At 41.2% G+C, this 17,213-nt stretch overlaps 1 protein-coding gene across 2 annotated transcripts in view; it reads left to right on the top strand.

The window, feature by feature from the left end:
* Nucleotides 1–1,585: 1,585 nt before the first annotated feature.
* LOC139553952 (probable phospholipid-transporting ATPase IA) overlaps nucleotides 1,586–17,213 on the top strand; it is a 32,914-nt gene continuing 17,286 nt past the window's right edge. Inside the window, exons 1-17 of one of the 2 annotated variants that reach the window (XM_071366758.1) lie at nucleotides 1,586–1,938; nucleotides 3,645–3,759; nucleotides 3,917–4,016; nucleotides 4,241–4,339; nucleotides 4,582–4,627; nucleotides 4,991–5,031; nucleotides 7,085–7,158; nucleotides 7,821–7,890; nucleotides 8,111–8,238; nucleotides 8,555–8,832; nucleotides 10,156–10,283; nucleotides 10,957–11,123; nucleotides 12,957–13,029; nucleotides 13,141–13,246; nucleotides 14,307–14,389; nucleotides 14,549–14,598; nucleotides 14,709–14,778. In XM_071366758.1, the coding sequence (XP_071222859.1) occupies nucleotides 1,893–1,938; nucleotides 3,645–3,759; nucleotides 3,917–4,016; nucleotides 4,241–4,339; nucleotides 4,582–4,627; nucleotides 4,991–5,031; nucleotides 7,085–7,158; nucleotides 7,821–7,890; nucleotides 8,111–8,238; nucleotides 8,555–8,832; nucleotides 10,156–10,283; nucleotides 10,957–11,123; nucleotides 12,957–13,029; nucleotides 13,141–13,246; nucleotides 14,307–14,389; nucleotides 14,549–14,598; nucleotides 14,709–14,778 (1,674 nt within the window). In that variant the 5' untranslated portion in view covers nucleotides 1,586–1,892. Of the gene's footprint in view, nucleotides 1,939–3,644; nucleotides 3,760–3,916; nucleotides 4,017–4,240; nucleotides 4,340–4,581; nucleotides 4,628–4,990; nucleotides 5,032–6,735; nucleotides 6,813–7,084; nucleotides 7,159–7,820; nucleotides 7,891–8,110; nucleotides 8,239–8,554; nucleotides 8,833–10,155; nucleotides 10,284–10,956; nucleotides 11,124–12,956; nucleotides 13,030–13,140; nucleotides 13,247–14,306; nucleotides 14,390–14,548; nucleotides 14,599–14,708; nucleotides 14,779–17,213 lie in introns of both variants that reach the window. The other variant, XM_071366760.1, reaches the window with a different exon arrangement.

Below are 17,213 nucleotides of genomic sequence, written 5' to 3'. Positions count from 1 at the left end.
GATGCTAGTCGGGCGGGTGGGTGCGGTTAGCGAACGGTTGAAAAGCATGCATTTGGTTTTACTAGCGTTTAAGAGCAGTTGGAGGCCACAGAAGGAGTGTTGTATGGCATTGAAGCTCGTTTGGAGGTTAGTTAACACAGTGTCCAAAGAAGGGCCAGATGTATACAGAATGGTGTCGTCTGCGTAGAGGTGGATCAGAGAATCACCCGCAGCAAGATCGACATCTTTGATATATACAGAGAAAAGAGTCAGCCCGAGAATTGAACCCTGTGGTACCTCCATAGAGACTGCCAGAGGTCCAGACAACAGGCCCTCCGATTTGACACACTGAACTCTGTCTGAGAAGTAGTTGGTGAACCAGGCGAGGCAGTCATTTGAGAAACCAAGGCTCAAGTGTAGATGAAGGGGAGGAGACAGGTGAAAATAAGGATTTTCAATTGAGACATTGATTGTGTATGCCATTCAGAGGGTGATTGGGCAAGGCAAAATATGTAAGTGCCTTTGAACAGGGTATGGTAGTAGGTGCCAGGATCAACAGTTTGAGTGTGTCAAGAACTGCAACGCTGCTGAGTATTTCACGCTCAGCTGTTTCCCCGTTTGTATCAAGAATGGTCCACCACCCATCCAGCCAACTTAACACAACTTTGGAAAGCATTGGCGTCAACATGGGTCAGCATCCCTATGGAACATTTTCGACACCTTGTAGAATCTATGCCCGGACGAATTGAGACTGTTCTGAGGGCAAAAGTGGATGCATCTCAATTTCAGGAATGTTTTTCCTAATGTTCTGTACACTCTGTGTAGTGTATTGCATTGTGACCAAAGGAGTGGGTGGAGTAACAAGTGTTGATGGGCATATAGAACTCAGTCCTCCATGAAATAACAACATATATATATTCTATAGAACCTACTGAGTAATTCCAACCCCACATTTACTTTGGCACATAGAATAGTTTTTGCTCTATCATTTTTTTCATTGTAGCTTTATTTTACCAGGTAAGTTGACTGAGAACACATTCTCATTTACATCAACGACCTCGGGAATAGTTACAGGGGAGAGGAGGGGGATGAATGAGCCAATTGAAAGCTGGGGATGATTAGTAGGTCATGACGGTATTAGTCATATTGGGAATTTAGCCAGGACACCGGGGTTAGCACCCCTACTCTTATAATAACTGCCATGGGCTCTTTAGTGACCACAGAGAGTCAGAACACCCGTTTAACGTCCCATCTGAAAGACATAAGCATTCCATATAAAGGGAATCGCATTGTGTCAAATCGAATGGGTGGAGTAAATGATTCACTCCGTATTATTCAGTGCCCCATGAAATGACACTATATATACATTCCACAGACCCTACTGAGTATTCCCTACAATACCTTTAATATGGCACCAAGAATAATTTTTGCTCTATACGCCAATATGTTTTCCATGTACAGTGATTTGCATTTGGGACATTTATTTGGCTTTGGAACATTGCAAATGTCACTTAAATATCAACAAATATGAATAATTGTGAAATGTTTAGACAATTATTTTTCGTATCCCATGAATAAATACAGGGGGCTTTTATTTTGAACATTTGCGGAATTCCGTGACACGGAAGTACTTTTTTAGTATTGTTGATAACATGCTGATATGATAATGCATTTTCCTGAAATCTACAAAATGAAGGGAACGGAAAAAATGATTTAACGGCTCAGGTCGACGTGATATTGTAACGAATTAACTCCTAACGTTACTAGCCTCTTGCCAAGTTAGTAGTGGTAGTTCAGAAAGGAGTGTTCTGACATAGCTAACGTTAGTTGCTAGCTTGGCTACTGTAAACAAGCCATCTGGCGACCTGTCACTGCTGGATTTGGTCACTGTCAAGTGCTTTCACTGTGGTGAGATGCCTATCAAAAGAACTCTCTCGGACCTCCGTTCACGGTTGGAGGGTAGGTGTTCTTTGTCTATCATATACTCCATTGATGTCCTACTACTCCTAGGTACAGGCTAGCTAGTTTTAGGTAATGTTCTAAAAAATGATCTCAATTAACATAATGTTCACTGACTAGCTAACGTTAGTTACCGTTTCTCTAGCTAGATATGATTGTGAATTAGCTAGCTAGGTTTATAGAAAATGGCTTTTTAAATCACATCATTGACAATGAAAAACAAGTAGTATGCATGGTGTTTGCTAGAGAATTGAACAATATACAGCATTTCAACTTGCACTACACTTCCTATCTAATGTCTATTTCTGTCCTTCATTTCCAACCCACACCTTTAGGGTCGAAGGGCAAAGGCTCCTCCACTACTGATTACACATTAATCTGGAGGATCATGCCCCTAAACCCTGCTGCTCTTCCCTGTGTTTGTCAGAGACGTAGCTAGTAACCGAACGTAGCTAGTAACCGTAGCTAACTGACTCTCTCAAGATATTATATCCTGTTAATGATTTTCTGAACTGAAGCACAAAAACCCCAGAAGTTATTGGCTGCATTTATATGGTCATGTGGATGACCGTGATCGTCTATTCAATTCACTCTGTTGTCTCCAAATCTTGCATTCACTAAGAAAGCAGGGGCTGTACCAGCTAATGACTGAGCCCCTTGATTTCTCCCCCAATTTCCTCTTGAAGACGGTGCAGTGACAGAGTTATGCATGAGTAACAGTGGAATCAATTGTCTTTGTCTTGGTTATACTGTACTGTATGTGGATTCCGTGTGGGCAAAATCGCTCTTAGTGTGTCGTGAGATCACACCATGTTTATGTGGGCATGACCACTGATTTAAGCTCTTTGTTGTGTCTGTTGGACTGTTAAATAGGCCTAGCTAGGTTTTGAAGATTCCACAGCCTATGTAGTGAAAGTGTTGTTGGTCTAACTAAAGATTTAAATTATAATGATTATGATTCAGGTTTGCATTGATGTCAATGGAAGATGTGTGTGTAGTGTAAGCTTCTGTTGCTCGTGCAGATCGAGTCAGGATTAGGCCCAATGATTTATATATATATATATACACTAGATGACTGATGGGGGTGCTGTTTTGATGCCACCGTGCCTCCATCTTGGCACTCCCCCAAAAATGCATTCATTAATGTCTACATTCGTTTTTGCCACATTTATTCTATTACAAACACCTTAATGCATACTTTTAAATTATATTATATGAGCTAAACATAAAAAAAATAACAATAACAATAATAATAATAAAGTTACTGTCCCCGCCACAACAACAAAAATACTTAAATACTGTACATGTGATTTTTGTCCTTCAAAAATGTAATTGAAATACGGTATAATTCTATTTTATTCCTATGGAGGACTGCTCCTACTAGGGAGGGCCAATATGGCCGACCGGGCGTTCAAATCCTCTCAATGGCCAATACACAGCAAAAAGCAATCTAGGGCTTATATACATCATTCATTGGGTCTAAATGAGTTTACAGTCTGTAGGAGTGCAGGAAGATGCAGTGTTTTTCTTAGACACTCTAATCCATTTAGCCTATAGGCCAGTGCCATACAGGGCGGCAATGGTCTTGCACCATGGTTGAATGTGCAGGAGAAAGTAATTACACACAGAAACCTGGTATGTTAAAAGCCTATCAGTTGTTGTAAAGCCTGATGGGGCAAGATGTCTTTTTTACCGTTATCCCATAGGATATGAGAAGATTGAGGAAGCTACATCGAGGACCTCTATAGCTGACCTTGAGGATGCCAGACTTATATTCATCAATCAGCCTCAACTCACTAAGTTCTGCACCAATCATGTCAGGTAGCCCGAGTGTTTACATTTATAAATAAACTAATTTGTAGGCCTATGTTATTAGTTTGTAATGACCATTTTGCCAAGTCAATTCTTAGTAAACACCTGATAATGTCTGTACCGTGCTGCTGAATATTGTTGTGGGTTTCTCTCTCGCCTTTTCCAGCACAGCCAAATACAATGTGCTTACCTTCCTGCCTCGATTCCTATACGCTCAGTTCAGGAGGGCTGCTAACTCATTCTTCCTGTTCATTGCACTACTGCAGGTGGGTCTAAATAATTATACAATGTATTTTGCACATTTCAGCACTGTTTAGCAGACAGAAATTCTCACCTATCAGACACACATCGTGGTTGTTAAATGGATAGTTAACTTTTTAAAGTTTTACCTTATTAAACGACTTAATCGAAAATCGGTTTTGTAAAAAAAAAAAAAGGGTTAACGATCGCTTTAACACACAGACTAACTATGTCTCCATTCTCCTGGTAGCAAATTCCGGATGTTTCTCCCACAGGACGGTGGACTACCCTGGTTCCTTTGATCCTCATCCTGTTGGTGGCAGCCCTGAAGGAGATCGTTGAGGATCTGGTGAGGACCATAGAACTAGAATGACATTAAATATATCTATATTTCTATAGAGAGGACATCCGTTATGTGTTCTCTGAAAACGTGCCCAAGTGCATGGCATGTCTGAAAGTCGTTCTTGACCGTGTGGTTTTTGATTTTCTTGAAACTGATTCCATAAAAAGGTCCTTTGGATGAAGGATGCTTGACATATAATAAAACATTGGACAGAGATAATTTCACATTTTGAATGTTCTGCCCAACAGAAACGTCACAAAGCAGATAGGGTGGTCAACAGGAAGGAGGCCCAAGGTAAGAAACTGTTGAAATGATTTATCTATTACTGCTTTTCAAACAGGTGTAGGTTATTGGACATATTTTAGTATCAGGATCTTATTAGATTTTTTTACCTTTATTTAACTAGGCAAGTCAGTTAAGAACAAATTCTTATTTTCAATGACGGCCTAGGAACAGTGGGTTAACTGCCTGTTCAGGGGCAGAACGGCAGATTTGTACCTTGTCAGCTCAGGGATTTGAACTTGCAACCTTTCGGGTACTAGTCCAACGCTCTAACCACTAGGCTACCCTGCCGCCCCATTTGCTAACATAGTTTTCTCTCTGTGTCCCCCTCTCCTCTTCCTGTTTCCCTATTTCTGCCTTCTCTCTCTTTGTCAGTTCTGAGAAATGGAGCATGGGAGATTGTTCACTGGGAGAAGGTATGTCCCTCAATCTCAGGCCAGAGTCAGGTATTTTCTGCTTACTTTCTCTGCCTTCAGATGGGCTAAATCCTAGTTGTTGTTTGATGTCTAGTGATTCAATGGTTAAATTGAGCCACGGTCTGTCACTGAATAGGGTGTACATTTAAGTTGTCATATTTTAAGTTGTCATATTTTACATTGCCTCGTAGTTTATTTTTCATTAGGGGGGAGAGACTTAGGATTCAGACCTAGCTACTGATTTAAACACATGTAAACTCAGCAAAAAAAGAAACGTCCTCTCACTGTCAACCGGAGTTTATTTTCAGAAAACGTAACATGTGTAAATATTTGTGTGAACATAACAAGATTTAAGAACTGAGACATAAACTGAACAAGTTCCACAGACATGTGTCTAACATAAATTGAATAATGTGTCCCTGAACAAAGGGGGGGGTCAAAATCAAAAGAAACAGTCAGTATCTGGTGTGGCCACCAGCTGCATTAAGTACTGCAGTGCATCTCCTCCTCACGGACTGCACCAGATTTGCCTGTTCTTCCTGTGAGATGTTACCCCACTCTTCCACCGAGGCACCTGCAAGTTCCCGGACATTTCTGGGGGGAATGACCCTAGCCCACACTCTCCAATCCAACAGGTCCCAGACGTGCTCAATGGGATTGAGATCCGGGCTCTTCGCTGGCCATGGCAGAACACTGACATTCCTGTCTTGCAGGAAATCATGCACGGAATTAGCAGCATGGCTGGTGGCATTGTCATGCTGGAGGGTCATGTCAGGATGAGCCTGCAGGAAGGATACCACATGAGGGAGGAGGATGTCTTCCATGTAACGCACAGCGGTGAGATTGCCTGCAATGACAACAAGCTCAGTCCGATGATGCTGTGACCCTCCACCTCCAAATCGATCCCTCCCCAGAGAACAGGCCTCGGTGTAACGCTCATTCCTTTGACGATAAACGCGAATCTGACCATCACCCCTGGTGAGACAAAACCGCGACTCATCAGTGAAGAGCACTTTTTGCCAGTCATGTCTGGTCCAGCGACGGTGGGTTTGTGCCCATAGGCGACATTGTTGCTGGTGATGTCTGGTGAGGACCTACCTTACAACAGGCCTACAAGCCCTCAGTCCAGCCTCTCTCAGCCTATTGAGGACAGTCTGAGCACTGATGGAGGGATTGTGCGTTGCTAGTGTAACTCGGGCAGATATTGTTGCCATCCTGTACCTGTCCCGCAGGTGTGATGTTCGGATGTACCGATCCTGTGCAGGAGTTGTTACACGTGGTCTGCCACTGCGAGGACGATCAGCCGTCCCATCTGTCCCAGCTGTCCCGTCCCGTCTCCCTGTAGCGCTGTCTCACAGTACGGACATTGCAATTTATTTCCTTGGCCACATCTGCAGTCCTCATGCCTCCTTGCAGCATGCCTAAGGCACGTTCACGCAGATGAGCAGGGACCCTACCGTCTGTAAGCTGTTAGTGTCTTAACGACCGTTCCACAGGTGCATGTTCATTAAGTGTTTATGATTCATTGAACAAGCATGGGAAAGTGTTTAAACCCTTTACAACCCTTTACAGATCTGTGAAGTTATTTGGATTTTTTACGAATTATCTTTGAAAGACAGGGTCCTGAAAAAGGGAAGTTTCTTTTTTTGCTGAGTTTGTGTTTATCTACATAATGTCTAGTAACTGCTGTAGTGTTCTTTGCAGGTAGAGGTGGGAGATGTAGTCACATTAAATGGGAGAGAATACATCCCTGCAGACTCGATCGTGCTGTCCTCCAGTTAGTGCTAGAAACACAGACGGTAGATTGGTAGTTTGTTGTGGTTATGCTTCTCTGCTTTAGGCTTCGGTAACCTCTGTCCCCTTCTAGCTTCAGTAGGTCACGCTATCTGTGTTAGTTGTTCTGATGTCTTGTTTTGAAGTAGTCTCACTCTTTTCTTTCCCTTCCTCTCCCCTTCCCGACGTTCCCTGTGTTCTGTCTGTGTGCCCGTGTTTCTGTCCCCACCCCCTACCGTTCCCTGGTTGCTCCTGATACGTTCTTTTGCGGGTAACTTAGGTGACGGTCGGGGACGTAGTCAGAGCCAGTGACGGGGACCACCTCCCGGCAGACCTCGTCCTGCTGGCGTCCAGGTCGGGGTCTTGTAGTCTACTGGCTATGGGGAAATCAAACCCTTTGTACAGTGTTGCACCTATCACCTTTTTACTAGTCCACCTTGGTTGTAAAGGACACAAGAGGAAGAAAGGATCCTACTTTAATTATTTGAACATGCTCAATGCCAAATGCCCCGTGTCATACTTGAATCCTGCGGAGCGGGACTGCTCCCGTTGTTGACACGATCTCTGTTTGTACCAGGCCATCATCTCTTCCTCTCTGCGTTACTGTCTAAAATCAAAGGACTAGCTAGGTTATTGTACTGATAACAAACCTAGTTATTAGACCACAGCGCACTCATCTCTTCCTCTTTACATTACTGTCTAAAAACAAATGACTAGCTAGGTTATTGTACTGATAACAAACCTAGTTATTAGACCACAGAGCACTCATCTCTTCCTCTCTGCGTTACTGTCTAAAATCAAAGGACTAGCTAGGTTATTGTACTGATAACAAACCTAGTTATTAGACCACAGAGCACTCATCTTGGAGTTTAGTGCTTTACTGTCTCCCTGTTGCTATGGCTACTGTAGCGTTGCTGTTCTCTCCCTGGATCTCTTTCCCTATTGTTAGATAATGGTGTTCACAGAAGTTATAGAGCAATTCTAGATCGTTCTGATGGTCACTTTCTCTTCACCAGCGAGCCACATGCTATGTGCTACATCGAGACTTCGAATTTAGACGGGGAGACCAACCTAAAGATACGACAGGTGAAGGTTCTTAATACACACACACACACACACACACACACACACACACACACACACACACACACACACACACACACACACACACACACACACACACACACACACACACACACACACACACACACAAACAAACATACCACTTATTACGTTACATTGTGGCCCCGATAGGAGTCAGCTCAGCTCATCAACTCACCCCTGCACCTCTTCTTTCCCCAACCAGGGTCTTCAGGTCACAGCGGATGACAAGGATGCTGATAGTCTGTCGCGGTTGAGCGGGTGCATGGAGTGCGAAAGCCCCAATCGCCACCTCTACGACTTTGTAGGTGTCATCCGATTAGAGGGTCGTAGGTGAGAGAGATCTACCTGTCTATCAATCAATTACATATATATATCTGTATAGTTCCTAGCCCTTTCTACAGCAACAGTAACCCAGCCTAGACCTACATAGAGCATACAGCAGCACAGTGCCAAGGAACACTTCTGTCTTAGTATTCTTTCATACAGTCCTTTCAGAAAGTATCCACCCTCTGACACAGCTGACATAGCCGGTGTGAATCATTCATTCCTAGTGTTTCCCAAGGAATCCTCCAACCAGTGTTTCTGGGAAAACCTGTGAAACCCTACTAACTCTTACCCCTGATATCCACCGATCCGTTCTCCCCAGTCCCGTCCCTTTAGGTCCGGAGCAGATCCTTCTCCGTGGAGCCCGGCTCCGGAACACCCAGTGGGTGAACGGCGTGGTGGTGTACACGGGGCACGACACCAAGCTGATGCAGAACAGCACGCGTCCTCCGCTTAAGCTGTCCAGCGTGGAGCACATCACCAACACCCTGATCCTGGCGCTGTTCGGCTGCCTGCTGGTCATCTCCCTGGTCTGCTCGGCCGGACAGACACTCTGGAAGAACCAGCACGGGGACTTCGCCTGGTACATGGACCTCAACTGTGAGTACTTTACTTTTCTTTATGTTAAGTTACTTTATGTTAAGTTACTTTATGTTAAGTTACTTTATGTTAAGTTACTTTATGTTAAGTTACTTTATGTTAAGTTACTTTATGTTAAGTTACTTTATGTTAAGTTACTTTGTTACGTTACTTTATGTTACGTTACTTTATGTTACGTTTTATTACTTTACGTTAAATTCTACTTTGCGTTATGCTACTTTACGTTATTCTACTTTATTTGACTTTATTCTATTAGTACAACGTGATGTAGGATGGATACGATCATGGAGGCACTTTATATCAGACTGATATATTATTGGATAATTCCAATGTTATGTTTGATCTATATGTAACTTGTGTATGATGCCAATTTAGTACCCAGTAAATGTCTGATGTATAATAATTTACATTAACCATTACCTTCTCAGTAAATGTCTGATGTATAATAATTTACATTAACCATTACCCTCTCAGTAAATGTCTGATGTATAATAATTTACATTAACCATTACCCTTTCAGTAAATGTCTGATGTATAATAATTTACATTAACCATTACCCTCTCAGTAAATGTCTGATGTATAATAATTTACATTAACCATTACCCTCTCAGTAAATGTCTGATGTATAATAATTTACATTACCCATTACCCTTTCAGTAAATGTCTGATGTATAATAATTTACATTAACCATTACCCTCTCAGTAAATGTCTGATGTATAATAATTTACATTAACCATTACCCTTTCAGTAAATGTCTGATGTATAATAATTTACATTAACCATTACCCTCTCAGTAAATGTCTGATGTATAATAATTTACATTAACCATTACCCTTTCAGTAAATGTCTGATGTATAATAATTTACATTAACCATTACCCTTTCAGTAAATGTAATGACATTTTGTTTTTATTTCTTTACCACTGTTGTCTTAACAGCTCCAGGTAACAACCTTTCTCAGAGGCCTGTAGAAATGTTTTTGGTTGTATCCCCCAGACTAGTGACTTAGACCTCGTTCTTCATTAAAATAGAGCTTGTTTAGAAGTAGAGCTGTAGGTGATTTGATATGTGAATTCGATGGTCCATGGTAAACAATGTGTCTCGTGTCTACCTAGCTAGTCATGTTTTAAAGGCATACTGTAGCAAAAAAAAAACGAGTGTTCAGATTATAAATCCCTATTTTTTTTAAACTCTGTTTTGCACCTTTTTATCCCTAATGAACATATCCCAGGTCTAAAGAAAGGGTTTGTTGTGGCACCTGACATTCAAATTAGATTGAAGGTAATTTCTCTGTGTAACTTGCTCTAACTCCTTCCTACCAGATGGAGGCGCTGCCAACTTTGGCCTCAACTTCCTCACCTTCATCATCCTCTTCAACAACCTCATCCCCATCAGTCTACTGGTCACCCTGGAGGTCATCAAGTTCATCCAGGCGTACTTCATCAACTGGGTGGGAAAATCACTGCACTACACAGCCTCTTACTTCATCAACTGGGTGGGAAAATCACTGCACTATACAGCCTCTTACTTCATCAACTGGGTGGGAAAATCACTGCACTACACAGCCTCTTACTTCAACAACTGGGTGGGAAAATCACTGCACTACACAGCCTCTTACTTCATCAACTGGGTGGGAAAATCACTGCACTATACAGCCTCTTACTTCATCAACTGGGTGGGAAAATCACTGCACTATACAGCCTCTTACTTCATCAACTGGGTGGGAAAATCACTGCACTATACAGCCTCTTACTTCATCAACTGGGTGGGAAAATCACTGCACTACACAGCCTCTTACTTCATCAACTGGGTGGGAAAATCACTGCACTACACAGCCTCTTACTTGGTATCTCAGAGTGGCGGTCAATAACAATTTAATTCTGGTAGTGAACACTAAGTAGAAGTTTAAATGGTATTATACCACAGGAGTAAATGTATCTACTTAAAAAGTTTGGTGATTTAAGTTTTGGCAAATATGGAATTTGATCTAGTATACGTGAGTGAGCATACAAATTGATGTCCGTACTATGGTAGATTTGGGACATTCAATTTATACAATGACTTTCTCCACATCTTGTTTGTGCTGCAAAGCCTATTGGGGATGTGAATGTGTTTGTGTTCAGGACATGGATATGCATTATGAGCCTACGGATACCTCTGCCGTGGCACGGACGTCCAACCTAAACGAGGAACTGGGCCAGGTCAAATACATCTTCTCTGACAAAACAGGCACCCTCACCTGCAACGTGATGCAGTTTAAAAAGTGCACCATCGCCGGTGTTGCCTACGGGTGAGAAGGACTTGGCGTTAATCCAACCATTTTATAGATATGAATTAGAATGAATAATACTATGTACTTTGCTGGATAGGTACAGTTGAAGTGGGAAGTTTACATAGACCTTAGCCAAATACATTTAAACTCGGTTATTCACAATTCCTGACATTTAATCCTAGTAAAAATGTCCCTGTCTTAGGTCAGTTAGGATCATCACTTTATTTAAAGAATGTCAAATGTCAGAATAATAGTAGAGAGAATGATTTACTTCAGCTTTTAATTATTTTATCACGTTCCCAGTGGGTCAGAAGTTTACATACACTCAATTAGTATTTGGTAGCATTGCCTTTAGATTGTTTAACTTGGGTCAAACGTTTCGGGTAGCCTTCAACAAGCTTCCCACAATAAGTTGGGTGAATTTTGGCCCATTCCTCCTGACAGATCTGGTGTAACTGAGTCAGGTTTGTAGGCCTCTTTGCTCGCACACGCTTTTTCAGTTCTGCCCACAAATGTTCTATGGGATTGAGGTCAGGGCTTTGTGATGGCCACTCCAATACCTTGACTTTGTTGTCCTTAAGCCATTTTGCCACAACTTTGGAAGTATGCTTGGGGTCACTGTCCATTTGGAAGACCCATTTGCGACCAAGCTTTAACTTCCTGACTGATGTCTTGAGATGTTGCTTCAATATATCCACATAATTTTCCTCCCTCATGATGCCATCTATTTTGTGAAGTGCACCAGCCCCTCCTGCAGCAAAGCATCCCCACAACATGATGCTGCCACCCCTGTGCTTCACGGTTGGGATGGTGTTCTTCGGCTTGCAAGATTCCCGCTTTTTCTCCAAACATAACGATGGTCATTATGGCCAAACAGTTCTATTTTTGTTTCATCAGACCAGAGGACATTTCTCCAAAAAGTGCTATCTTTGTCCCCATGTGTAGTTGCAAACCGTAGTCTGGCTTTTTTATGGCGGTTTTGGAGCAGTGGCTTCTTCCTTGCTGAGCGGCCTTTCAGGTTATGTCGATATAGGACTTGTTTTTACTGTGGATAAAGATACTTTTGTACCTGTTTCCTCCAGCATCTTCACAGGGTCCTTTGCTGTTGTTCTGGGATTGATTTGCACTTTTCGCACCAAAGTACGTTCATCTCTAGGAGACAGAACGCTTCTCCTTCCTGAGCGGTATGACGGCTGCGTGGTCCCATGCTGTTTATACTTGCGTACTATTGTTTGTACAGATGAACGTGGTACCTTCAGGCTTTTGGAATTGCTCCCAAGGATGAACCAGACTTGTGGAGGTCTACACATTTTTTTATGAGGTATTGAGTTTGGATGTAGAGGCACTGAGTTTGGAGGTAGGCCTTGAAATACATCCACAGGTACACCTCCAATTGACTCAAATTATGTCAATTAGCCTATCAGAAGCTTCTAAAGCCATGACATCTTTTTCTGGAATTTTCCAAGCTGTTTAAAGGCACAGTCAACTTAGTGGATGTAAACTTCTGACCCACTGGAATTGTGATACAGTGAATTATAATCTGTCTGTAAACAATTGTTGGAAAAAGTATGTGTCATACACAAAGTAGATGTCCTAACCGACTTGCCAAAACTTGTTTGTTAACTAGAAATTTGTGGAAGAGATGAAAAACAAGTTTTAATGACTCCAACCTAAGTGTATGTAAACTTCCGACTTCAACTGTATCTCGTTGTCTTTTACTGTAGTGCTTGTCCACACAGTTATGTGGTGTAGTACAGATCTTTATTCTCATCTCAATTGTAAACATATTTAAAATAGTTGATAAACCAAACATGTCAGTATGTAATATTAGTTGTTGTTGTTGTCTGAAAGGCACAACACAGACAGTCCTGAGGAAGAGGGCTTTGGCGATCCGACTTTACCGGAGAATCTCCACAATGATCACGTGAGTACATAACATTAGACTATGTACTAACTATCATTATCAACGTTTTTTTTTATCTCTTTTTTTTGTGTGTGTGTCATGTATTAATTGTGTTTGTGTGTGTGCGCCCAGCCCACAGCCACTATTATCCAAGACTTTCTGACCATGATGGCTGTGTGCCACACGGCTGTTCCTGAGAAGACTGAGGACACTATCGTCTATCAGGCCTCTTCCCCAGGTACACACGTCTACAATACCATGCTCTAGCTCTCAAATGCATTGGATTACACCTCTTGTACTATATTGCACCTCTTGTACTATATTGCACCTCTTGTACTATATTGCACCTCTTGTACTATATTGCACCTCTTGTACTATATTGCACCTCTTGTACTATATTGCACCTCTTGTACTATATTGCACCTCTTGTACTATATTGCACCTCTTGTACTATATTGCACCTCTTGTACTATATTGCACCTCTTGTACTATATTGCACCTCTTGTACTATATTGCACCTCTTGTACTATATTGCACCTCTTGTACTATATTGCACCTCTTGTACTATATTGCACCTCTTGTACTATATTGCACCTCTTCTACTATATTGCACCTCTTCTACTATATTACACCTCTTCTACCTCTACTATATTGCACCACTTCTACTATATTACATCTCTTCTACCTCCTCTACTATATTACATCTATTCTACTATATTACATCTCTTCTACCTCCTCTACTATATTGCACCTCTTCTACTATATTGCACCTCTTCTACTATATTACATCTCTTCTACTATATTACACCTCTTCTACCTCTACTATATTGCACCACTTCTACTATATTACATCTCTTCTACCTCCTCTACTATATTACATATCTTCTACTATATTACATCTCTTCTACCTCCTCTACTATATTACATCTCTTCTACTATATTACATCTCTTCTACCTCCTCTATTATATTACATCTCTTCTACTATATTACATCTCTTCTACCTCCTCTACTATATTGCACCACTTCTACTATATTACATCTCTTCTACTTCCTCTACTATATTACATCTCTTCTACTATATTACATCTCTTCTACCTCCTCTACTATATTACATCTCTTCTACCTCTTCTACTATATTACAGCTCTTTTAATATATTACAGCTCTTCTACTATTGCCTTTATGACGTTGTACAGTGTAATCTTTGATTCTAGAATGATTCTACACCTTCACTCCTGAATACGAATATCCCCAACAATCTCAAGTTTACTTATTACGATGTTCCTTTCCCCTGTCTAGATGAAGGGGCCCTGGTGAGAGCAGCCAGCAGCCTGGGCTTTGTATTCTCTGGACGAACCCCAGACTCAGTCATCATACACGCTGTAAGTGGAACCAACTTATTATGCGACGCAGAATTAGAGTTAAACAATGGTTGTTTGAATCAGACACATATATTTAGATTAATAGTTTGGATTTCTAGCTGCTATTTATGCTACATATTACTGTATAGGAACACATACCATTGTTTGTCTTTGTTACAGCTGGGAACAGAGCAAAGGTTTGAGTTGCTGAATGTCCTCGAATTTACAAGGTAGTTTTTGTATGCATTTGATGAGTCTTGTAGATGTGTCCTGTCTATTGTTGGACTGTATTTGTCTCTTGGTTCTCATTTGAAAACCCTGAACTTTACTCTTTCTTTAGTGATCGCAAAAGGATGTCGGTCATCATGCGCACACCGTCCGGGCGGATCCGACTTTACTGCAAAGGAGCGGTTAGTATGGACAACTAAGACCTCACACATTTATATGTTTTATGTGTTCCTCAAAGGAAGATAATGCAACTCCAGAGTTTGCTTTTCACACATTCTCTAAAGGGCGATTGTACTTCCTGATTTGGCCTCATTTTGGATTTGGTTCATTATGAAATGCTAGCTGCCATGACTGAATTCAAACTTTAGTTGGTTTCGGGGTGTGGTTTGATGTGGGTGTCTCTTGTGTGTCTTCAGAGGTGGGAAGAGTTAGCCAAATCATTTCGCCTAATAACATCAGCCAGCTGGTGTGCAACCGTGACAAAATTGGTTTCACTTTGGATAGCCTATTTCTGGGGATAGTTAGCGTCCATCAATAAATGACACATTGTAAATGGGACAATATTTTCATGTTCTTCATCTTTTAGTTTTCACATTAAATGCTTTCAATATTTGTATATGAATTTCTACAATTTCTAATTGGTTTGGGGCTATCAAATGCTCGCAAATCTGTTTTGTAAAAGACTGACATTATGACCAAAAATATCCTATTTACACTCTGTAGTCAATTTTGACACTAGAATAAATTTTTCTGACTCATATTGATGACACAGAGGCGAAGTTGCTTTTTAGTGGCAGTCGCTCTTTAAAGCATTAACTGACATGCTTGTTGTTCGGTCGTTCCACCAATTGGGTGCCTTTTGGGGAAAAAAATAAAATAAAAATATTTCACCTAATTTTAAAATTCTGTCAACTTAATACATATTTTTTTCTCCCATATCAAGACGTTAAATTAAAAAAAGTACTATATTAAGTGTCAAATCAAATAACAAGGTTGACAATAGCATCTTAAATCATCCATTAATCCCCTTTTGACAGGGGGAATGGAAGCTTGTTGTGTGCAACAGGGAGGGGCAACTGAATGCAAGCTTCACCAAAACATTTTAAATTGTTAAAACATTCCTAGCCTGTTTTATTTATGGGTAACAGGGTTGACGTGTTATGTTCGACCCGCTCAGTTTCCCATCACAAAACACCAGAAAATTGCCAAAATGAGTAGAACCAGCTCACCTGGTTTTACACCTATGATTTTACACCTTTTAATGTTCAATGTTTCTTTTGAAAAATGTATTTAAAAAAAAAAAAAAGATAGTTTCAGCATATTAAAACCAGAGTTCGGTTCACGTAACAGGGTTGAGCTTAAAATGAGTAGCAGGTTGTTGTTTACATTTTAAAATGAATCACTAATAACAGGAAATAAATAATAATCTCCAGAAATGACTTTGTCAAAGCAACAAAATAACTATGGCTTTACAATGATGGTGAAAACATGAAGAAATGTTGGGCTTAAGTGGGTTAAAATCTTCCTTGAAAACACAGAGGATGCACAGAAGGACATGTCAAAATGCAGAATCTTGATTCATATTAAAATCTGATTTATTGAATTTTCCATGTGGTCTATGTTAAAGGGCACTTAATTTCATATAACAGGCTTTTTTTAAATGTATTTGTGCACAATTTCTACTTAAAATATAATTTCATTCAAAGGGACGCAAAAGGCACTCATTTTGTGGAATGACCTGTTATGTACTCAGATTTATAAAAAGGGAAGCCAGCTCTATAGCAGCTTCGTCCCTTACCCTGGTTCTTTGAACACTTAGTCAACTACTGTCTGCTCCCCCTGCACTGTCAGTAAGACCTCACCACTTCAGCCTCCTGCACCGTCGGAGATGCAACAATGGCAGGACTTGTGTACGTGGTCATTCTCTTGTCTGTGGCAGGTGTTCTGGGACAAAACGATGTGAGGAGTTTCTGTGCCTTGAAGGGGTCATCGGTGGATCTGCCCTGTCCTCTCAGCTAATCCCAGTTGGAGTTGAGTCACAGAAAAAGTCTGGTGTAATCAATGGGTGAAGGGTGGACGGGTTATTTATGTTTTTAGATCTGAAACAGGATCGACGGTATGCAGCTCGTGTGGAGTTACCGTGGGACTAGAAAGGAGGACTGCACCCTGACCATCAGACCTGAGAAAAGGTGAAAAACACAACGTATTACTTCATGTATAAAACCTACAAGTCGGGTTGGAAAGATGGCTCAGGTGGAGTCGCCCTCTCTGTCACAGACCTGCAGGTGATAAGGAGGAATATACTGAACTGTAGCATCACCAGCACTCTGATTGGAAACCCCACCGACATCTGGCACAAGAATGGACAACATGACTATATCAGAGCACTTCCCCTTTTACTTCATCTCCCGCTACCATTTGTGGACAAAATTTAAATCCAGCTACTCGTGTGCTGTAAAAGGCCATGGATATCTCCACTCTCCTGCAGTGTGTCTTTATGATCAAGACTTTTGGAGCGTCAGTTACACCAAGAGGAGTATCTGTGCCTTGAGGGGCTCATATGTGGCCAAATCCAGTACTTACACACATCCCAGTCATTACACAGAACAAGGTTCAT

The sequence above is a fragment of the Salvelinus alpinus genome, chromosome 25 (genome assembly GCF_045679555.1).
Source record: "Salvelinus alpinus chromosome 25, SLU_Salpinus.1, whole genome shotgun sequence".
Taxonomy (NCBI): Eukaryota; Metazoa; Chordata; class Actinopteri; order Salmoniformes; family Salmonidae; genus Salvelinus; species Salvelinus alpinus.
Note: the sequence above shows the minus strand (reverse complement) of the source record. Positions and strands in the feature narration are given on the sequence as shown.